The sequence below is a fragment of the Peromyscus eremicus genome, chromosome 23 (genome assembly GCF_949786415.1).
Source record: "Peromyscus eremicus chromosome 23, PerEre_H2_v1, whole genome shotgun sequence".
In the NCBI taxonomy this organism is placed as follows: Eukaryota; Metazoa; Chordata; class Mammalia; order Rodentia; family Cricetidae; genus Peromyscus; species Peromyscus eremicus.
The window spans coordinates 35,901,351-35,925,339 of NC_081438.1; the positions used below are offsets into that span (position 1 = coordinate 35,901,351).

The 23,989-nt window shown below is 48.6% G+C and overlaps 1 protein-coding gene across 1 annotated transcript; it reads right to left on the reverse strand.

Annotated features, from left to right (window-relative positions):
* Positions 1-11,987: 11,987 nt before the first annotated feature.
* On the reverse strand, positions 11,988-23,462 carry Zscan25 (zinc finger and SCAN domain containing 25). The gene is made up of 6 exons (XM_059249890.1): positions 23,355-23,462; positions 20,641-21,045; positions 17,709-17,910; positions 16,888-16,979; positions 15,452-15,575; positions 11,988-13,797 (listed from the first exon to the last, which is right to left on the reverse strand). The coding sequence occupies exons 2-6, from the start codon at positions 21,025-21,027 to the stop codon at positions 12,968-12,970; spliced, it is 1,635 nt and encodes a 544-aa protein (XP_059105873.1). The 5' UTR covers positions 21,028-21,045; positions 23,355-23,462; the 3' UTR covers positions 11,988-12,967.
* Positions 23,463-23,989: the final 527 nt, after the last annotated feature.

Genomic DNA, 23,989 nt, shown 5'->3' on the forward strand with positions numbered 1-23,989 from the left:
GCCAGCTTTAGATCATCAACTGTGCTGTGAAGTGAAAGGATTGGGAGGACAAAGAACTTCCATTACCCTGGGCGGCCTGCTGAACTTCCTGCTACGGTTAAGCTGTGAGGCAACCACAGCTCCGAGACTCTGGCTTCTCAGCTCAGGAGAAGTCAATGTTGTGAATACACAAACTTAATGGGGTGTGTTCAGGTGGGGGTGGAGCAAGCATAGGTCAGGTGACTTATGGATGACATGAGCAAAACTAAGGAAGGGAGGTGGGAAAGCCCAGGTATGTGTGCAGAAAACGAGACATCTGGGAAGGCACAAGATCTTGCACTTGGCAGCTTTTCCCATGTCCCTGCTGTTCCCTAGTGCTGCCATGTGGATGTTTTAGGGAACAAGGACACCTGACACAGAAACTCAACGCAGAATATTTCATTTTATATGAAAATGGTCTCTCCTTCTTAGATCTTGAATATCTAGTTTATGGGCCAGAGAGATGGCTCAGTGGGTAAAGGAGCTTGCTGCTGAGTCTGATGACCTGAGTTTGATCCCTGATAACCCACTGTCTTAGTTAGGATTTCTATTGCTGTGAAGAGACACTATGACCACTGCAACTCTTAAAAAGGGAGACATTTAATTGGGGCTTGCTTACAGTTCAGAGGCTTAGTCCAGTATCATCATGACAGAAAGCAAGACAGCATGCAGGCAGCTACACATGGTGGTAGAGCTGAGAGTCCTTACATCTTGAGCCAAAGGCAACAGGAAATGAACCGACTCATGGGCATGCCTTGAGCATATTGGGGACCTCCAGGTCAGCCTCCACAGTGGCACACTTTTCCAATAAGACCACACCTCCTGATAGTGCCACCTGCTTTGGGGACCATTTTCTTTCAAACCACCACACCCACATTGTAGAAAGATAGAACTGATGCCCACAAGTTTCCTCTGACCTCCAAGGCACCCCATAGTGTTCATGCACATTCACAGAGAGAAACAAATACATAAGTGTAATTTTAAAAACTAGATTTTTAAATTTTGTTTTTTTCTGAGACAGGATTTCTCTGTGTAGCCCTGGCTGTCCTGGAACTTGCTCTGTAGACTAAGCTGGCCTCAAACTCAGAGATTCACCTGCCTCTGCTTCTGGAGTGCTGAGATAAAAGGTGTGTGCCACCATAGCCTGGCTATATTTTTAAATTTTTATCTGATGTGTATGAGTATTGTGCTTGCATGCTGTAAGCAAGAATCCACCAAACAGCTTAATATAATAGCAATCATCATCATCATCATCATAATCATCACTGTTTAGATATCTGAGCCATACAGGACAGCACCCAGTGCAAACTTGTTGGGTTGTATATGGGTGGATGAAGGGGAAGTGGACTTTTCCAGACAGAGGAGGTGCTGACAGAGAGTTAGGAACTTTCAGCCAGCCTTTCAGGCTTCCAGAGAAACTTTGGGTTTTGTTTCTTGGTGAACCCAGATCAGGTGGGAGTAGAGTCCCCGGCATAAGTACTGCCACCCTGGGGCCTGCTTCGGGGACTTAACACCATGCGCATGCCTGGTGCCCACAAAGGTCCGACAAAGGCACTGGATCACCCAGAACTGGAGTTATACATAATTGTAAATCACTGTGTGGGTGCTGGCAACTAAACCAGGGTCCTCTTCAAGAGCAGCCAGGGCTCTTAACATCCGAGTCCTCTCTCCGGCTCCTTAACATTTTATTTACCTTAGCTACTTTTCTCAGCTCTATGACAGAATACTTGACAGAAAGCTACCTAAGGGAAGACAGGTCTGTTTGGCTCACAGTTCCAGAAGGTACAGTCTATAATGGTGGGAAAGCATAGTCACTGGAACAGCTTAGTCCATAGTGACAGGAGCCTGTGGCTGGTCACATTGTGGAGGGAGTCTGGGAGCAGTGAGCTATACTAGAAGCAGAACTGACTACAACACTCAAGGCCAGCCCTTGGTGCCCTACAATCTACTTGCTGCTAGGCTCTACATCGCAAAAGGTTCCATGACCTCCCAAGACAGCACCACAGGCTGGAGACCAAGTGTTCAAACACATTAGCCTGAGGGGGACAACTCAGATGCAAACTGTAACATCCAGCCAGAAAAAAAAAAAAAAATCATGGGCTGGGGAGACAGTTTAGAGGGAAAATGCTTACTGCACATTCATGAAGATCTGAGTTTGCATCCCCAGAGCACATGTAAAGAGAGGCCTGGTAGTGGAAGTCTACAGTCTCAGTTTGCCTATAGTGAGACAAAAGGCAGAGACAGGAGGAGTCCTGGAAGCTTGAGGACTAGCTAGAGCGGTGAATGCAGTAGTAAGAAAGAGTCACATGGGTGGGCCCGGACTCATTCGGTTCTGCCCTAGTCTGGTGTATGGTGGAGGAGCGTGCAGTGACTGCTTGCAGCTGGTGCTCTTTTCAGAGCGGAGTTTCTAGGGTTCTTAGCATGTGGGGCTGAGGTGGTTAGGGTGTACACCTCACTTGCTTGCTCCTCCAGGGCTGTGGGGTGCTAATTACTCATCAGATCCTGTTTGAAGCACACATCAGGCCTATAAGTGGGAGCTAGGAGGAACTCTGACCAGATATTTTACAGTTTCTGAATTCTATAAAATGGCATTCTCATAAAGCTTGAGTGGGCGTCACGGGCTGTGAGCACACTTGTCCCAAAGATGCCTACACTTGTTACCACATCTTCCGAAAAGCCACCAGGCCTTGGTTTCTACAGGCTGTGCTGCAACTAATTGTCTAAAGTGCAGCAAATAGGGTCTGGGGAGACTTTTTCTAGATTAAAACCAAGAGCATTAAAAAAATACTGCTTAAAAAAAGGAAGGAAGGGAGGGAGGGAGAGGGAGAGAGAGAGAAGTCCCCTTCTCAAAACAAGGTGGAAGGTGTGGGTCAACACTGGAGGTTGTCCTGTCTTCTTCATGCATGCCACAGCATGTGCACACCTGCACACATGCACATACACACACACAGTCAAGAAAAGAATCATCCAGGCATAGTGATGCATGTCTGTAGTCCCCAGCATTCAGGAAGATGAGACAGGTGTATTGTTTGTTCAGTTCAGTCTGGGCTACAGAGTAAGTTGTAGGCTATCTCAGGATATTGTAGGCAACACACACTGTACACATGCCAATTAGTTGGCCTTATAGTTCTTGATTGTGCTGACCTTTGAGCGGAAAGATGAAGATGGGAGTGTGCAGTGAAGGGTAGACACAGCCTGGGCTGTCCAAAACCTTTACATCCATAGAAAATGAATGACCAAAGTCAGCTAGGTGTGTACTCCATGTGAGGTGGTTTGAGTGAGATGCCCACCATACGTCTCAGGCACTTGAGTATTTGGTACTCAGTTGGTAGTTCTTTAGGAGGTGTGGCCTTGCTGGGGGAAAAACGCCACTGGAGACAAGCTTTGAAAAGATGTGTGTTGGGGCTGGAGAGATGGCTCAGAAGTTAAGAGCACTGGCTGCTCTTCCAGAGGTCCTGAGTTCAATTCCCAGCAACCATATGGTGGCCCACAACTATCTATAGTTGAGATCTGGTGCCCTCTTCTGGCCTGCAGGCAGAACACTGTATACATAATAAATAAATAAATCTTAAAAAAAAAAAAAGTATGTCATCCCAAGCTATCTCTGTTTCCTGCTCTGTAGATGGAGATGAGCTCTTCTCTAGTACCATGCCTCTCTGCCTACCGCCATGCTCCCCTCTGTGATGGTGATGGACTCCTATCCCTCTGGAACCATAAGATCCAAACAAACTCTTCCTTCGTAAGCTACCTTTGTCATGGTGTTTGATCACAGCAACAGAGACAGCTTGCACACACGACACACACCCAATACAAATCTTCAGATGGAAGATTCTGCTGTAGATGTCAATGTCGTCTCCACTGGATGTGTAACACGTTTCCTCCCTCATGGCCTGCTGGGACTGAAGTACATTTTCACAAACCTCACAAGAGAATAAATTTCATAAATAAGAAATTGAAAATTGGGGTTGGAGAGATGGCTCAGCAGTTAAGAGCACCTGCTCCTCTTCTAGGTGACCTAAATTTAGTTCCCAGCATCCATGTTGGGCCACTCACAACTGCCTATAACTCTAGCTCCAGGGGATCTGACACACTCTTCTGGCCTCAGTGAGCACCTGCATTCATACATTCATGTGTCAACACACACACACACACACACACACACACACACACACACACACACACACACAGAGGGGGGGGGGAGAGAGAGAGAGAGAGAGAGAGAGAGAGAGAGAGAGAGAGAGAGAAAGAGAAATAAAAATGCATCTTTTTTTTTTTTTAAAGCTAAAAAATTGATTTTTTTGGTAGGATCTCCCACCTATGCTGGCTTTAAAAATCATATGTAGTAGAGAATAACTTGAACTTCTGATTGATCCTCCTGCCTCTAACTCCTGGGTACTGGGATTCCAGCTGTGCACCATCACAGCCCAGTTTAAGCAGTGCTAAAGACAGAACTCAGGCCTTCTCATGGCTGCTAAGCATTTTGTCACCTGAGCCACATCTCCAGCCCTAATATAATTCTTTTTTTCCCTCATGCACTACACCTGCTGAGAGATTCTTGGAAGTGCGTGCTAATCTACCTAGATGTCAGCGCGGGCATTTTCAGTGGCACTGTACTGCCATGTTTCCCATCTCAGTTGCTCTCATAGGTTTGGAGTTCCCCCTCCGGACTCCAGGACATCCTTGGAGGTAAACTCCTCCGGGAAAATGACAGGCAAAGGTGTCAGGTTGGAAGAGAGAGCCTTGTTTAGTTACAGCAAAATGGAGCTTGCAGGAACCTCCAACGTCAGCTCGAACACAACCTTTCTTCATCAGCTCTTCGCAGTGTGTGATGCTGGCCTAGTTTCATTCTGTTGCTGTGATAAAACACTCTACCCAGAAGCAACTTGGAGAGGAAAGGGTTTACTTGACTTAACACTTGGAGGTCACAGTCCATCACTGAGGGAAATCAGGGCAGGAACCATGGAGAACTCTGCTGGCTTGTTCTCTGGCTTGCCTGCTCACAGGCTCACACTTATCTAGCCCTCTAACACAGTCCAAGCCCACCTGGATAGGAACAGTGGCATCCAAAGTGAGCTGGGTGCTCCTGCATCGATCAGTAACCGAGACAATCTCCCACAGACTTACTTCCCTGAGGTCTGATCTGGGGGTTTCCTCAATAGTATGTCTCAAGGTGACAATTCAAGCTATCCAGGCCAAACAGGTTTTAGAAGGTGACGCCACAGTTAAGGCATGGACCACCATTAGTTTCATCCAAAACAGATCTGTAAAGTGAGACTATACATATAGTCAGTGAAAAGTCTCAAAATCCACAGAGGGTAACAGAGTGGTTGAGAAGAAATCCTAACAGCAGTCTGGATCCCATGGTCCCACTCCAGATCCATCACTCATTCTTTTCTATTTAAGATTTTTTTATTTTTATCTATGTGTATCTCTGTGTGTGTGTGTGTATGTATGTGTATGTATGTGTGTGTATGTATGTAGGTATGTATGTTTGTGTGTGTGTTGTTGTTGTTCCCCACAGAGGCCAGGAGAGAGCATCAGATTCCCCTGGAGCTGGAATTACAGGCAGTTGTGAGCCATAGGAAGCAGATGACGGGAACCAAACATGAGGCCTGTGGAAGAGAATTAAGTGCTCTTGTGAATTAAGTGATCCATCTCCCAGGCCTTATCTCTCAATCACTTGACTGTGGAAAGACATTATTTGTACTCCTGGTTACCTGACCTAGCACTCAGAAGCACATACTCGTGGTCTGCAGCTCCTACCATTCTGTGAGCCCAACAGAAAACTTCCAAGATTGCTGACACAGAGGATAAACTGAAGGCAGGGCTGGTGACAGATTCAAAAGGAAAAGATAAAAACAAAAACAAAAGAAGACAAGGATGACACACATGTGCTATTTCCCCACAAGCTGGCTTGTTAAATATTTAACCTAAGACAACTTCTGGAGAAATAATAGATCCGTACACACTATCTGGGGAGTCAGGTATGGTGACAGTCACCTGTAATCCCAGGACCGAGGAGACAGAGGCAGGCAGATCTCTTGAGTTTGGGGTTAGCCTGAAACAGAACAAGTTCCAGGACAGCCAGAGCTACACAAAGCAACCTTGTGTCAAAGAAGAAATTTACCTGGGGAACTTTAATGAAAAATGCCCAGTTCTGGTTGGCCAAGCAGCAGAGATGGAGGACTCCCGAGAGAGCTGTGTAGCTAAGGCTAGCCAAATCTGTAAACTCTGGGTTCAGTAAAGGACCCTGCCTTAGTAAAGTAAAAGTGGAAAGGAATCAAGAGAGATAATATCAACCTCAGGTCTACACACACACACAATTTTGTTTATAAAGCCAAATTAAAGAGGCTTCCATTGGCAAAAGAGGAAATATACTGAGCATCAAATTCTATAGCTGTGTAGACTGTTCAATATCAAATGTTTAAACCCATGAATAAACTATAAACTTTTTTGTAACTTATTGCCTAACACTACAAGTGTAGCAATACCTATTATGAGCAAGGTATGGATTCCATGCCGAGTATTAAAGGAAAACTGACTGCCTTAACAGGAAGCAACAAGAAGTTGATGATTGTGAAAACAGGTCAGTAAGGGTATGAAATCAAACACTCAGCCCACAGTTTTCTTTTAAAAGATTTATTTTTAATGTGTGTGTGTGTCACACATATGTATGGGTACCTATGGAGGCATCAGACCCCCTAGAGCTGGAGTTACAGTGAGTGCTGGGAACTGAACTTGCATCCTCTGGAAAAGCAGCAAGAACTCTTAACTGCTGAACCATCTCTGAGGCCCTCATCTTGCATTTCTTGTAAGGGCTGGAGAGATGGGGCTGGAGAGATGACTCAGCAGGTAAGCGCACTGGCTGTGCAAGCATCAGGATCTGAATTCAAATCCCTAGCTCACAGGTCAACTGTAACCACAGTGCTGTGGTGAGGTGGAAACAGGAAGACTCCTGGGGCTTGCTGGCAAGCCAGCTTAGCCTATTTTGTGAGTTTCCGACCAGTGAAAGGCCCTGTCTTACAATCCAAGATGGAGGGCTGAATTGCTCAGTGGTTAAAAACATTGTTCTAGCAGAAGACCCAGGTTCAATTTCAAATCTACATAGTAGCTCATCATTATTCATGACTCCAGTTTCTGAGGAGCCAATGTCGTCTTCTGACCTCCAGACATACATAAAGGCAGGCAAAACATATATACGCCCATAAAAATAAATTTAAAACAAATTTTTGTTCAACAAGATGAGGACAAGATGGCTCAGCAGTAAAGGTGCTTGTCTCCAAGCCTTGACGACCTGAGTTCTATGCCCAGGACCCACACGGTGGAAGGAGAGAACCAACTTCAAGTTGTCCTCTGACCTACACATACACACACACACACACACACACACACACACACACACACACACAAAGTACATGTATTTTTTATTTAAAAAAAAAAAAAAAGATGGCTGGTCACCTGAGGAACAAGAGCCAGGGTTTTCCTCTGGTGTACACACGTTATTATTATTCATTCAGAGAAAACCACAACCATTATGTTTAGTCTATAAAGCCCTGGTCCTGACCTGGCTTTGAAATACACAGGTCACACCGAGGTCCGATTCAGCACCACCATCAGAACCTGCCACTGGGCTTGGGTGACAGGGAGCCACCAGCACCGCCTAATCTGTCTGAGATCGGGAAGAGAAAGAGCTGACTCTGTACACAGACTTCAGCATTGCTTACTGTGGGCGTCTCATGTAAAGTCTGCGTTTGCTTCACACAGACTTGTGGACACAGCTAATAAGACAGGAATGGGGTTTGCTGAACACAAATTCAATGATGGGAGCTGGAGAGGCTGCTTAGTGGTTAAGAGCACTTGCTGTTACACTTGTAGAGGACCTGGGTCCCAGCACAATACAGTCTCTAACACTAGTCCCAGGAGATCTGGTGCAGTCTTCTGGCCTCCATGGGCACTAGACATGCATGTGGTGCACATACATACACGCAAAGCACTCATACACATAAAAATAATAATAACGGGGGAAGGAGGAGCTGGAGAGATTGCTCAGTGGTTAAGATCACTGTCCACTCTTCCAGAGGACCCAGGTTTAATTCCAAACATCTACATGGTGGCTCACAAACATTTGTAACCCTAGTCCCAAGGGATCTGAGGGTACCAGGTACACACATGGTACACAGACATACATGCAGAAAAAACACATGCATAAAATTAATTAATTAAAAAGTTTAAATTTGATGGTGCTGATGAAATGGCTTTTAGGTAAAGGTACTTGCCACCAAGCCTGACAACTAGAGTCTAACCCATTAGACGCACAGTAAAATAAAAGAGCCAACTCCTACAAGTTGTCCTCTGCCCTCTGAGCAGGTGTTGTGGAATATGTGTGCCTACACACACTGTTGTGTAGTAATCACCTCCAAACTGGAATATGCCATCTGAGAGAGAAGCTTGTTGAGACTCAGGAAGTTCTAAAGGGAAGCTGGTTGAAACCCATTGAACAACTCATGAGTCTCAGGAAGCCCCTGAAATGGACCAGATTCACAAAAGCCCTCCCTCCCCAAGCTTACAGAATCAGTTTAAGGAATGCAGAGGAGAAGTCTGTCAACTTGCTTGCAAGTCCTGCAGTGAGCTCCAGGGGTCAGTCTTCATGATCCCTCACCCATGCTAGGGTGGGCTTCAGAGATGCCGATGCTGCTGTAAGTCACCCCTCCCCCATGTAACTCCCCAATAAACCCAATTGTTAGTCAGGCTGGACCTTGGTGGTATTGGTACTTTGGTCTGTTGTTGGTTCCCTATCTGGGGTGAGGAGACATTAGCTGTCATCTTCCCAGGAATAGTATCACAGTACACACACACACACACACACACACACACACACACACACACACACACGTACGTTACAGCACACACACAGACTCACAAATAATTTAAAAAATTAAATGTCATGACTGCCTGCCAAGAAGTGGAAAATAAAATCACATGTAACCCTGCTAGTCATTGTCATGTATCTTTGTTGTATGTATGTACACACACATTCATATGTGTAGGGATACATGTGCATGTGCCAGAGGTTAACCTTAGGGGTCCCTCCTCATGGAACCCAGCTTGTATTTTAATACAGGGCATCTCACCAGCCTGGATCTCACCTATTAGGTAAGCTGGCTGGTCAGCAAGGTCCACCAAACTGAGGTTTACATGGGGACCGAGGACTGAACTCATCAGGTCCTCAGGCCTGCACAGCAAATGCTTTCCTGACTCAGCCATCTCCCCAGCCCCTACTTACCGTATTTATAATGCCAAATGGAACAGGGAGTCTCAGTAAAGAGATATCAGGAGGTTCCCCGAGCAAACTACAGCTGCAATTACACCAGCACAGTCAACAACATTGTCTCAGCAGCCCAGTCAAAGCCACGCACAAGGATATCCATGCTGTTTACAGATCTCAAACTCATGAAAAGAGCCAGAGAAATGGCTCAACAGGTAAAAGCACTTGCCACCAAGCCTGACGATCAGCGAGTTCAATTCCCACCAACTGTCCTCTGACCTTTCTACATGCACACCTTGGCAACTGTGCACATGCGAGTACGCTCGTGTGTGCACACACGCATGCACACACACGCATACACACACACACACACACTTGAATTTAACAGCAGGAAAGTCCTTTCATGCCAGTAAATTAATACAAGAAAACATAGTTATATTGTCTTTTTTGCTTACATATGTGGTGTCTGGGTGTTCACAGGTGTGCACGTAGAGGCCCAAGCGTCTCCCTCTCTCTACCTTGTATATTGGGATGGATCTCTCCATAAACACAGAGCTGGCTATTTTAGCTAGTCTGGCTAGCCAGCTTGCTCTGAGGACCTGACCCGTCTCCACCTCCTGCAACCTGGGATTACAGGCAGCCAGAGCAGCCATGCCCACTGGGCTCTTATGTGGGTACTAGGGATCTGAACTCCAGTCATTCTGCTTGCACAGCAAACATTTACCTGCTAGGCCGCCGCTCCAGCCCCAGGTTGTCACCCTTAATGCCTACAGACAACCTAACTTTCCTGAGCCAGCACACACATGCCAAATGGGGTTCACCTTGCCCTTGCTCTGCTAGCTGTCAATCAGGCAGTCTAGAGTTCCCTGGGAAGTTTCAGCTAGCCACAGTTTAGATCGGATTGGCCTGCAGTCTTATCTGTGGGGAACTGTCTTGATCACACATGAATTGACGTGGGAAGACACAGGGGAATCTGGGCCTGTGCTGGAGGAGGAGGCTGAGCACAACAGGCACAGGCAGGCACACATCTGTTTTTGTTTGGTTTTTCAAGACAGGGATTCGAGACTGGCTGTCCCAGAACTCACTCTGTAGACCAGGCTGGCCTTAAACTCAGAGATCCACCTGCCACTTGCTCTTTATTTTTTAAGATTTGTAAAAAATCTCACATGTGTGCGTGCACGCGTATGTGTGTAGTAAGGTACTTGGAAAAGCCAAAAACGGCCATTGGATCCCCTGGAGCTAGTTGGGGGTGGTTGCGAACCACCCAACATGGGAGGTGGGACCCAAACTCTGCTCCTGAGAGCAGCTCTCAACCACTCCATCCCCTCTCCGGCCCTCTCACCTTGACTGACACAACCAACACTGCTTCAAGCTCCTACGGGGACTTCCCCACAGTAACTGACTACAACCCGGAGCCGGGAGCTAAAAGAAATCCTTTTTCCCCTAAGGATTTGTTTTTTTTTTGGTCAAGTTATATGATCGCTGCAACAGAAACGAAACTAGAAGAGTTGGTATTCACGCCCCTCAATGTCTCAGAGGACGAGAATCCAATGACTGGAGGAGAGGGACTACTCACTATCATAAGGTGAGTGGGAAATGTAACTCAGGAGCAAGAAGCTGACAGGGCTTAAACCCCACCCTGAATCCCAGCACTCAAGGAGCAAAGGCAGTCATATCTAAGTTGGAGGCCAGCCTGGTCTACATAGTGAGACCATATCTTAAAAACACAACAACAAAATCGTCAGACCCAGGATTCACGGGCTATTCACAGGCTCAGAAGATCAAGTTCCCCCCCTAAGTGAGTCCTGCAAGCTCAGAGATTTCTTAAAAATGTTATTTACATGTATATGTGTCTCTGTGTGGGTATGTACTTGTGTGCAGAGGCCAGAAGAGGTTGTCCGATCCCATGGAGCTGGAGTCACAGGAAGTACTGATCTATTCAATGTGGGTGCTGGGAATCAAACTCTGGTCTTCTGTAAGAGCAGTATGTACTCTTAATGGCTGAACAATCTCTCCAGCCTGCAAAGATTTATCTTTAATTATGTTCATATTCATGGGAGGTCTGTATATATAAGTGAAGGTGCCCAAAGAGGCTAGAAGACAGGAGCCTAGAAGAGTGTGTTGGGTCCCCTGGAGCTGCAGTTACAGCCTGGTGTGAGCTGCCAGAACCAAACCTGGGTCCTCTGCAAGAGTAGCAACTCCCTTATCCACTGAACCATCTCTCTAACCCAAGCTCAGAGACAGTCCCTGTTTGACTGACTGATGCATCCTAAGTTTACAGAACACTCCTGCCACACCGCAGTACCTCAACGCTTACAGGATGAATGAGATGAGAACCAGGAGGGCCAGCCTGGTAGAGCAGAGGTGGAGTTCCAGATACTCCAGAGGGTGGAGCCTGAGGATTCAAGGCTTGCATGACCCACAAAACAATTCCAAGGCCAGCCCGAGCAACTCATCAAAACCTTGCCTCAAAATTAACTTTTAAAAAGGGGGGAGGAATATAGCTGGAGATACAGCTCAGTGGCACGATACTTGCCTGAGTATGTGTTAGGCCACAGGTTCAATCTCCACACCACATACACACACCCCTCACTCTCACTCTCTCAGAGGTATTATATACCCTAAAGAGCCTTCAAATATAGGGCATCAACACTAGTTTGTCTTTCAGATTCATTCATCAGGTATTTTCAGGGAAGCCACTAACTGCCTTAAAATATTTTCACGTTTATTCATTGATCAGTAGCAAAATATTAATTTCCTAGTAGCTGTGGTTACAGTGCAAGGAGTAATGGGAGGGGGGAGACTTTACAGATGAGGGTAGAATGTTCTAGTCCACGACAGTAAGGCTGCCAAGAAAGCAAAATAAACAAGACTGCATGAGAGAAGTCCCCACCTGAGGTGGAGGGCATGTGAGACCCCACACAGGACAGGCTGGCACAGCAGTGTGCCAGGTTCTGATGCGGCACTTGAAACAACATGTGCTTTGGGATACTTACAAGCTACCGCTCCTGCTTTGCTCACAAATGCCAGATCTCACTGGTTCAAATCACCACGGCAGTCTCAGAGCCAAGAGCACAATAGGTGCTTAATCAATATTTGCAAATGAAAAAGACGGAGGCAGGGCGGGCCAGAGCTAATACCTCGCAGGCAAGACAGAGCTCTCTAAAAATTGAGCTTCAAGGCTGGACACATACCTCAGTCAGTAGAGTACCCTACCTAGCATGCACAAAGCCCTGGGTTCATATCCAACATAGCAGAACCAGGCATGGTGGCACATCCTGTCACCTCAGCACTGGGAAGATGGAGGCTAGAAGATCAGAAGTTCAAGACCATCTTCAGCTACACAGCTAGTGTGAAACCAACTTAGATAATATGAGGCCTTACCTCAAAAAGGAGAGAAAAAGAGCTTCAAGCTGCCAATATGTAACAAAATTCTGCCCTTACCTCCAAACTTGCTCAGGAGGTGGGTTCTCAAACCCCACTGTGGGAGGAAAAAAACAAAAACTGAAGCTCAGGATTGTGTTCCCTACAACAGGTGAAGGAAACTGTGGTCCTGTGGAAGCTCTCCATACACCAGGCTGCCCTCCTCTTGCTCGAGCACACTCTGCTGTCCCTCCTGGGCACCGCCAGGCCACCTGTCACACCGAAGTCGCCCCGGAAGCAGAGCCGACTCACACGGCAGGCTCACTGCACCGGGGGCTCCTGGCGATGCTGGGTCTTCTGGTGCCGGTTGAGGATGGACCTCTGGTTGAAGCTGCGACCGCAGGCGGGGCAGTGGTAGGGCTTCTCGCCCGTGTGGATCCTCTGGTGCCGCACCAGCCGCTCCCCCTTGCTGAAGCGCTTGCCGCACACCTGGCAGCCGTAGGGCTTCTCCCCGGTGTGCGCGCGCCGGTGCACTGCCAGGTTGGCGTTCCTGCTGAAGCTCTTGCCACACTCGCAGGTGTAGGGCTTCTCGCCGGTGTGCGTCCTGCGGTGCACCAGCAGGTGCTGCCTGCGGCTGAAACCCTTCCAGCAGTCAGAGCACTTGTAGGGCTTCTCCCCCGTGTGGCTGCGCTGGTGCACCTCCAGGTGATGCCTCTGGCTGAAGGTCTTCCAGCACTCACCGCACACGTAGGGCCTCTTGCCCAGGTGGGTCCGCTGATGCTTGGTGAGGTACTCCCTCAGGGTGAAACCTTTCCCGCACTCAACACAGCCAAAGGACTTCTCCTCTTCATGGGTTCGCTGGTGCCTGACAAGGTTGGAGCTCCGACTAAAGCCCTTCCCACACTCAGGGCACTGGAAAGGCTTCCAGAAAGAACTGTGGGTATTGAGGGCATCCGGCAGGGGGACCCCGTGCTGAGGAACGGGGAGCCCAGGTAAACTGGCCCCAGAGCCCCCAGGCTCCTGCTCACAGGCACCCCCTGGGCCAGGAACCTGGATGGCAGCTTCTCCAAACCCATCGGAAGTCAACCCAACAAATGCTCTTTTCAGGTCTTCCTGCTGGGGTTTGGCCTCCTTGTCCTTGTTCCCAGCACCTGTGTGGCAAAGGAGGTCAACACTGGGGTGATGCTCCAGCACAGACCCTCCAACTGCTGCTCTTCGCATGCCCAGAAGTCACGTGCCACCTCGACTTTCTGTCTCGGTCCCTTTTCCTTGGCCAGCTCTAGAGAGCTGCTGTGACCTGTAGCAGCCCTAGTCTCTCTCCCACCTGCAGAAGTGAGCAAGACCAGCTCCTTCCGTAAACAGACAGACAGAGTCAAATTCCTGTTCTAACTTTACACTCTTATCTAGGGCTTCCTGCACGCCAGGGGCCATGTGGGCTAGGTCAAGTTTCCCACCACCATCTCCCACACCGAGAAAAAACAAGCTTACTTCTTTGTGGGGATCTGAGAGGAACCGAGAGACCTACAGGCTGCCATCTCTCCTCTCTGTGCTCCCATGGCTGCCTATGCTTTCAGGCTCCATCATGTTGTCTATGGCTCTCTGTAATGCTGCCCCTCCTCAGACCTGAAGGCCAGCTCTCCCACTGGGACGCTGTGGCCCTGCTGGACAGGCATGTCTGAAAGGAGCCTCCTCTTACTTCCTTTCTGCCTTCCGCTCTTTCTAATAGTGACCACCAAAGGAACTTCATGCACTATGTCGTCTCCTCCAAATGAATCCCTTTATCTTGGTGGTGGTGATGGTTTGGCTTGCTGAGATAGGGTCTCACTCTGTAACTCAGGCTGGCCTTGAACTCGCAATCCTGAAGGGGGGAGTCACAGGCCTGCATAACCATACCCGGCTTCCTAGTTTGTCCTATTAACGGCTCCTCTTCATTTCCTTTGGCCAACAACCCCAACACCTTCCACATCCATGAACCCTGAACTCTGACATTTCTTCACTCCTTACGACCTCCCTGCCCTGATACGGGACTGCATGACAGATTTTAATATCTTCCCACTTAACGTTCTGCTAATTCAGACTTTTACTTCCTTCAAATTCTAACTGAGTGGGGCAGGAGAGATAGCTCAGTGGTTAAGACCACATGTACAGCCAGAGGACCTGAGTTCACATCCCAGCATGCATAGAACAAGCCCAGTGCAGTCTCACACATGCCTGTAACACCACCATTGTGGGTTGCAGAGACAGGAAGATCACTAGGACTGTCCGTCTAGCTGAAAAAGTCAAGCTCCAGGTTTAGGGAGAGACCCTGTCTCAAAGGAATAAGGCAGAGTGACAAGGGGAGAAACCGGATACCCTATTCTTTCCTCTGGGTATGAGCAAATCTAACTCAGTGATTTCTATGAAGAGCACACCTGGGGATTCTCTTCCCCTGGCCTCTTTTACATTGATGTAGTCAGTTAGCCCTCACTTACGCTACATGTATTACCGTGTGCGCATGCACGCGCACACATACACATACATACACACACACTGTATTTTCTCATCCAGCACACTCCCTGTCCCAACACAAAGCTGCCACATAGGGCTTGCATGCAGGGAGTGTTCAGAAACCACCTGCTGGATGAACCAGAGCAAACGCTCCTCTTCTGCTCCTTTCCTTCCTCTCCAGTCCTCAGGGGCACACTTCTCCAAGACTGGCCCGCACTCTCCACACTACGCTGTCAGCAGTACCATGGCTAGGGTAAGACTCTTAAACTGCAGCTTTCAAAACTCCTCCTTTCTCACCTGTGCAGGAGACAGTCTTACCTGGAAGGACCCCACAGTCCTGTGATTCCACATACTCCCCGAAGCAGTCGATCTGAGCTGGGGCCACGTGCCTCCATTCCTCTTCAGGAAAAGCCAGAGTCATGTCTTTAAAAGGCCCCAGACCCTGAAACAACAGATTGCTGTAGATACAGAAAGCTGCTCCTGTAGAGGACTGGGGTTCAGTTCCCAGTACCCACATGACAGCTAATAACAGCCTGTAACTACAGTTCGGATGCCACCTTCTGGACTCTGAGTGCACCAGGCACACATGTGATGCACATATATACATACATACAGACAAAACATTCATACACCTAAAAAAATAAAAAATAAATTAAGAGAAAAAAGTAAGAACTAGAGCTGGGGAGAGAGCTCAGTGGGTTAAGGTGCTTGGTGCCAAGCAAGCAAGATGAACGCAGTTCAATTTCTAGAAAGAAAATGATGGAAGGGGAGACCTGACTCCAGCAAGCTGCCCTCTGACCTCTACATGAGCACTGTGGCACAGCCCCTGTCACACATACACTAAACACATTTTCCAAAAGAGATGGAGCACTCCACCAGGAGCTTCAAAGCTAGGCTCAAGCACAGCAACAACAGAAGGACGGGATCCTGGACAAACTGGGAGAACTGTCATCTCCCAACAGCTTTAATGCGGGGCCAACGTGCTCACACCCTGCTGCTGTGGCTCTGCTTGCCCCCACCACCTCAGCATCCAGATGCACCTGCTCTCCCTCTTCAAGCTTGAGCCTGGAAGCCTGTGTGTCCCCCCAGGCCCCACCTGAAGGCTATGTTTTTCTAAAGAACTGTTCAGTAGGTAAAGCCTGATGATTCACATAAAGGCAGAAGCAGAGAAACAACCACACAAAGCTGTCCTCTGACCTCCACACTTGGACTGGGATGAACACCCCCATATCCATCATATACACATGCATACATGATGATAAATAATAAATTTTAACTTTTGAAGAATAAAGTCATGTTAAATAAACAAAATGGAGTATGGTGCTTAGGAATAAGGATCAGCTGGTAGAGTGCTTGCCTAGCACATCTAAAGCCCTGGATTCCGTCCAAACCAGATGTGGTGCTGCAGGCCCAGAATCCCAGCACTCAGGGTGTGGAAACACAAGATCAGGAGCATAAAGACATCCTCTGCTACTTTTTTATGTGTGTGTGAGAGAGACACACACACATGTGCAGTCCTCAGGGAGGACAGAAAAGATCCGCCGAGTGGAACCACAGGAGGCTGCGATCCACCTGACATGAACGCTGGAAGCCTGCCTTGTGTGCTCTGGAAGAACAGGAAACACTGTCAACTGCTGAGCCATCCCTCTGGCCCCATCAGCTACATATTGAGTTTGAGGGTAGCCTGGGCTACATAAGATCCCGTCTCAAAAAATAAATTCAACAAAATCTCCAAAACAGGTAAATTAGCTCACCTGGGATGTTGCTGCAAGGAACCCAGCAGCAAGCTCTTGGTCTCTGGTGCTCACAGAGGGAAGACCTGGACCCGCATGAAGAATGGGCAGTGCTGAGCAGAACACACAGAAGGATCAGGGCTGTCATCCACCAATTCAAAAGCACCCCACCCAACACACAATCTCAGAACCACAGATCACAAAGAATTACTTCAGGGTCAGGCAGTGGTGGCACACACCTTTAATCCCAGTACCCGGGAGGCAGAGGTAGGCAGCTCTGAGTTCGAGGCCAGCCTGGGCTACAGAGTGAGTTCCAGGACAGACAGGGCTACACAGAGAAAGATGAAATGTAAAAAAAGAAAAAAAAAAGAAATGTAAAAAAAAAATTAAATGAAAGGGTTACTTCAGGACCATAATGACCCACAGCCAGGAGTCTGGGTGTCCCCTGCCCTGTTCTGGCGGAAAGGACTGTCCCAGCCCTGTCCCCTCAGAGTTAGACACACTCCAGAGTCACTCATGAGGACAGCTCTCTGAGACTCAGGAATAATGAAGTCTCACGTGGGTGTGGTCTATCTCCCCACTTATCAACAGCATAGTTCCTAGTGGTTCTAGAAGGGATGAGGGGAAGAGAAAAAAATGATAAGAGAACATGATTCTAGATTTATCCCCCCAAAAAAACCAGTCAAGGTGCAAAGAACCATTCCATCTGCTTCCTACCGGGGTAGAGGCGGCAGCCTGGAAAATCAGAATTATACCTTACCAGAGCCTACTTTGCCCAGTGCTGAGTTTCTGAAGAAACTGGAGGTGGACGGGACCTCCCATCCTCATCACCTGCATCTTACCTTGCTCCTGGAAGGCCTGTGTCCCATCTCCAGGGCCCTGGCTCAGCTGTTCTGCAGTGCTTGGGCCTAAGCTTTGAACTCCGTCCCCCTGAAGTATCCCCCACTCAGGTTTGACTTCTACAGGCCCCAAGTGGATGCTTGATTGCCAAGATCCTCCGCCAAGGGCTGTGACCGGCTGCTCTCCCTGGGCATGGCATGGAACCTAAGAAGAAGAATGCCCATACCAATTAGAAGGAGATCTGCTGGAAACTTAAAAAGATGGCTGAATTACAACAGAAAGAAAGCAAGGCTGGGGTGTGACTCAGTTTGTAGCGTGCTTGCCTGTATGCAAGAAGCCCTGAAGTCCTGGGTTCCATCCCCGGCACCACATAAACCCAGCATGGTGGTCGCCTGCAATCCCAGCACTCAGCAGAGGGAGGAAGGTGTCTCTCTCTCTCTCTCTCTCTCTCTCTCTCTCTCTCTCTCTCTCTCTCTCTCTCTCTCTAGGTTCAAAGCCAGCCTGGTCTAATTAGTGAATAACAGGCCAACCAGGGTTACATAGTAGACCCTGCTTTTTTTTTTCCCTAAAAAAACCAAAAAGGTAGAAAGAAGAGAGGAGGAGAGAGGGGAAGGGAGGAGAGGTGTAAGAGAGAGTGTGGGAGGATGAGGAAGGAGAGCTGCTGACCTCTTCCACATGAAGAAAGCTAAACTCTCCCAAAATGAAACAGCAAATGAGAAGCTGCTCTACAAAAAGTGGAGCATTGCAGCGACATCCTCATGGAAACGAGGCCCTTTCCTCCCTCCCTCTCTGTCTCTCTCTCTCTCTGTCTCTCTCTGTCTCTGTCTCTCTCTCTCATGGTTTTTAATACTGATCATCAACTTGACAGGTTCTGGAGTCACCTGTGAGACAAACCTCTAGACATACCTGTGAGGGACATGTGTCTAGATCTGGTTAACTGGGGTGGGAAGCCCCCTTAATCCAGGTGGCACTATCCCATGGGCTGAAGTCCCACAAAGAATCAAAGGAGAAAGTGGGGGCTGGAGAGCTCGGCATCTGAGAGCACACACTGCTCGTGCAGAGCACCTAAGTTTGGTTTCTAGTGCTCACACCGGGCAGCTCACAACCACCTGTAGCTCCAGCTCCAGGGGATTCAATATCTTCTGTGGGTACCTGAATACATGTGCACATTCTAACACACAGAGACTCACAATAAAAAGAAGTAAATGTTTTCATCTTTAAAACAAGAAGGAGAAAGTGAGCTGAGCACCAGCATTCACACTGCTTCCTGAAGGTGATGTAATGTGGCCAGTTGTCTCACCCTCTTGCCACCACACTTTCCCAACAAACTGTGAGCCAAAATGTGAGCATCTCTTTCTATTAACTCCTGGCCTTAAGGTATTTATTTAGCCGGGTGGTGGTGGCGCACGCCTTTAATCCCAGCACCTGAGAGGCAGAGGCAGGCGGATCTTTGTGAGTTCGAGGCCAGCCTGGTCCACAGAGCAAGATCCAGGAAAGGCACAAAGCTACACAGAGAAATCCTGTCTTGAAAAACAAACAAACAAACAAACAAACAAACAAACAAGATATTTATTTAAGGCTGGAGAGATGGCACCTGAGAGTACTGACTGCTCTTCAAGAGGACCCTGGTTCAATTTGCAGAACCCTCAAGGCAGCTACCTAGCTATAACTGCAGTTCTAGGGGATCTGGATTCCAGAGGCACTGCATGCACATGCTGCAGATATACTTGCAGGCAAAACACCCACACACATAAAATAAAATAAAATAAAAATTTTAAAGATACTTAAAATACCTTTTTTTTTTTTTTTTGGCATGGGTATGTGTGGTATCTGTGCGTGTGTGGATGCATGTGCATGCATATGTAGAGGACAATGGGTGACCTCAGTGTCTTCCTTTGTCACTCTGGGCCTTATGTGATTAAGCCAAGCCTGTCACCTGATTTCTTGCTTGCTGATTTCGCCGTCCACCGAGCCAGCTCACTCAGAGGATGCCGACTCCATCTCCTGAGTGGATTACAGGTGGACCATCATGCCTACCCAGCATTTGTGTGTGAGCTGGAAACCCGACTCCAGTCCTCATCCTTTTATAGCAGATGCTTCATCCACTGAACCATCTCCCAACCCCTAAAACTGTCTTGTAATACACCCCACTCCGCTCCTCCTAAAACTCCTTTCTGCAACAAAGTGAAGCCCAAATCTGGCTTAGCCTAAGCGGAGATTCCTAAAGGTGAGTAAGGAATCCCAGTTGCCACCGGCAGAAGGACTGCCATTAGCCTCTCCCCAAGAGCATGCAGAGCTCACAGTGGACCCGGAAAACCATCAAAACTGCTTTTGTTGGATTTGAGGCTCTCCAGGGAGTCCCTGATGCCCAAACCAAGGCATCATGCCCTCCTGCCCATGGATATCTTCCCTAGAGAAGGCTCTTTAAAAAAAAGTCTTCTACATGTGTATATAATGTGTGTGTGTGTGTGTGTATGTGTGTGTGTGTGTTCATGTATGTGAGTATGGGCATGTGTGGAGATCAGAGCACACCTTCCAGTGCTGGTTCTCACCTTCCATCTTATAATAGGGACTCCTGCTGATCACTGCTGAGGATGCCTGGCTACCTGGACTTGCAAACTTACGGGGCTCTCTTTTCTCTGCCTACCATCTCACCACTGGGATTACACATGCACACGGCCTATGTGGCTTTTCCATGGGTCATGGAGATCCGAACCCAGATTCTCACGCTTGCGTGGCAAGCTCTTCACTCACTGAGCCATCTCCTCACCCCAACTCTTCTTGCTAAATTGCAGCCACTCTCTGGAAAGGCCCTTGGGGCTGGGGGATGATGGAGCAGGCTCTATGTCCCATCCACTCCCGACACTTCCTTAAGCTCTCCACTTTGATTCCCACACCAACCGTGCAAGGCCTGGACACCCTCTTCTCACCCACCGCCTTGGCCTCGGGTGTGCTCTCCATCAGGTCCTCCACCATGGCCACCAGAGCCTTGCCGCTGTCTGGGCTGTGATCTCGGATCCAGGTGTAGAACTCGCGGGGCAGGATGGTGAGGAACTGCTCCAGCACCAGCAGCTCCAGGATCTGCTCCTTGGTGTGCAGCTCCGGCCTCAGCCACCGCCGACAGAGCTCCTGCAGCTCCCTGAGAGCTTCCTGGGGACCCGCAGCCTCTTGGTAGCGGAACTGCCGAAACCTCAGCCGGAATGCCTCAGGACTTGAGTCCTCCCCTCCCCGGCCCCATGGCAGCTCCTTCTCCAGTTTCACCACTGGAGCACCCATCTGCTGCTGAGGATCTTCTGCCATCTCCAGACGCTCCTTCAGCATCTTCAGGCTCCAGCAAGACTGGGGATGACAACAGAGAGGGCCCTTCTGAGAACAGCAGACACACAAGTCGGCCCATCCAGTTCTGTGTCTACACTAGTGACTGTTCTCAGGAAGCTGACGTATATCCTCAAATCCTACCAGCTGACCTGGGGCTTAGGTTAGTCCGGCTGGAGACAATGATGCAGACAAACTCTGAGGTCAAAACTAACCAATTCACTAGCGGCTTGACTGTGACAGTGCACTCAGTCTAAAGACAATGCCACACGGGCCATTGCCACCCCTCCTGACTGCCCATGTAACTAGATGTAAAGTCAGCTGCTGAAGACCCGATACATTTTGGTTGCAGGGCCCAGAGAAATCAAGCTGGAACTGACCTGAAATTTCCTCCCTATTCTCTAGTTTTCATAGTGCTGGAATGTGCTATACGGTCCACTGGAGGAGAAAAGTCATCATCACTGGTATTACCCAGTAGCGAAGCTTGCCTGCTATAATGAAGAATGACCTGCCAGACAAGATGTCCCCTGGTGTTATAGTGATGGTTATGGAGGTAACCAATTCCTTTCTGACTGGATTTGTGGCTTGCTCCATAGGAGGGAATTCATGCCTGGTACTGTAAACCTGGTCAAAAACCCACAGCCAGGGAGATTATGGACCTAAGGGAGAACCCACTACTGTGGTTTTGCTGAAATAGACGTGGTACCAAACCACCTTCTAAATATTTATGCTTATATCCATAGATTAGAGCTGCTCTCAGCCTTGGTCAGGGAAGCCTTTCTGCTTAGAGTTAATGCAGAGACTTACAACTGGTCAAAGGGCTGAGACCTAGTGACTGTTGAGTGTTCCTCCTAAAGGGAACATCTGTGTCAACACCTCTACACATCCAAGGCTCAGGGGACACAGCGGAAGAGGGACAGAAAGAACGTAAGAGCCGGAAGACGGCCAGGAGTCCCGTGAAGTGGTGTCTTCTGCACATGACATAGCCAGGGCACTCAAGCACTTACTGCAGCCGTGGTCACCTGCACAAGACCTGCACAGGACCAAGCCAATAAAAGCAGTCAGCATTCCAACAAAAGAGAAGAGGACGTGCAAACGGGACTGAGATGTATGGGTGATCCTGGGAGGAGCGGGGGAGGGGAGTTAGGGTAGACATAGTCAAGATATGTTGTTTGCATGTCCAAAAATGTCAAGAGAATAGGTAAAAGCTGAGACACAGAGAGAATACGCAAGCAGCATATATAGCTGTCTGCCTTCCAAAACATGGAAGGTTTAAAAGGAAGAAAGATGGGACTGGAGAGGCAGCTCGGTGATTAAGAGCACCTGCTGCTCTTGCAGAGGACCCAGGTTCAGTTCCCAGCACACACGGTGGCTCACAACCATCTGTAACTCCAGTTCTAGAAGATCTGTGTATCTTCTGGACACTGCGCACCAGGCACTTGGTACATAGTCAAATATGTAGGGGGGAAAAAACTCACCCATACACATAAAATTAAAAAAAAAAAATTTTTTAAAAAAGAAAGAACCAGTAGACGTAGGGGCACACACATCTTTAATCTCAGCATTGGGATGAAGAGGCAGGCCTATCTCGGTGAGTTCAAGGCCAGCCTGATCTACATAGTGAGTTCCAGGACAGTCAGAGCTACACAGTGAGACCTTGTCTCGAAAAAAGAAAGATGAACAACCATGGCGGTAGTTGCCTGAAATCCTGGTACCTGGCTTAGGCTGGAGATGGTGAGTTCCAGGCCAATCTGGCTACACAGCTGGAAAAAATGGAGAGGAAAAAAGGAGGGCGGGAGGGAGAAGAAAAAAAAAAAAGGAGGAAAGGAATAACGGTGAGAAACGAACACTACTCCCGAGAAAAGAGGCTGCAAAGCAGGCAGTAAAACGCATCTTGTTTACTTCCGGGGGGCAGGCTGGAGAAACAGGCCCCAAACCCCAAGCAGTAAGGCGCTCAGATTGTTGGCGCAAGTAGCGGCGAGAGGCCACGACCTTCTGCTACAGATTCTACTGGATGTTTGCGTTTTTCTCAACCCGCTCCTTAAACCGACTCCTCATTTTTCTGTCTACAGTACTCGTCCCTGCTGCATCGAGCTTCCTCAAAAGTCCGCGCTACTGCCTAGCTCGGTCCGCCGGTGCCCTGGGGATCTTTCCACGCGGGCCTCTGTGCCGCGTGGCCGTTCTTCCGAGGACTGTCCTGCATCTGCGTCTAAAACGCTTAGCGTCGCTTTTCGGAGTCGCAGGGTCAAGGTCTTCCCGGGGATCCTGGACACCCTGTGTTAGCTCCCCCCACCCTCCCTGCCTGGCCCGGCCGCGACCCGCGTGGATCTTACCTGAGACCACGGCTGTGCGTGGAGATGCAACCTCCGGGCCGCAGCTGCCCTGCCCAGCTGCAAACAGCCCCGTCCCCACCCGCCCGGACCGGGCCACGGCCTTGACTGATTGCGCGCTCAGCACCTGCCTTGGCCTGCGAGGACCGGAAGTAGGTGGCGGATGCTGTCAGGCAGGTGCCCTATGGAAAGGGCCCGGGTCCGGTTCCTCTCTAGGACTCTCGGAGGTCTCGGAAGGAGGTATATCTCTATGGTCGGTCATGGCCACTGCAGGGTTTCCCGCCTTTCTCCTGGCTCTACTGCATCTCCGTAAATTTTTTTAAAAAGTGAATCTGTACAAAAAAAGGAGCTTCCGTGCCCTAAGCTTAAAGATACATTAATCTATGAGTATAAATATAAATACTTTAACATTTTAAATGTTTTTATTTAGTGTGTGTTAGAACAACCAGAGGATTCAGTTCACCTCTTACCACATATGTAGGTCACAGGGATAGAACTCAGACCATCGGGCTTGGGGACAAGCACCTTGACCCACTGAGTCACCTCACTGGCCCTGAACATAAATATCCAGAAGGCAATCTGACAATATGTTCCTTTGAGAAATGTGATGGTTAGTTTTAACTGTCACCTTGATAACC

Bases quoted from the DNA above. Each gene is read 5' to 3' on its own strand.
- Zscan25 (XM_059249890.1), bottom strand. From the start codon at position 21,027: ATGCTGAAGGAGCGTCTGGAGATGGCAGAAGATCCTCAGCAGCAGATG. The intron at 17,911-20,640 runs GTGGGTGAGAAG...TCTTCTTCTTAG, and splicing joins GCACACCCGAGGCCAAGGCG to GTTCCATGCCATGCCCAGGG. The intron at 13,798-15,451 runs GTAAGACTGTCT...TTTGCCACACAG, and splicing joins GGACTGTGGGGTCCTTCCAG to GTGCTGGGAACAAGGACAAG.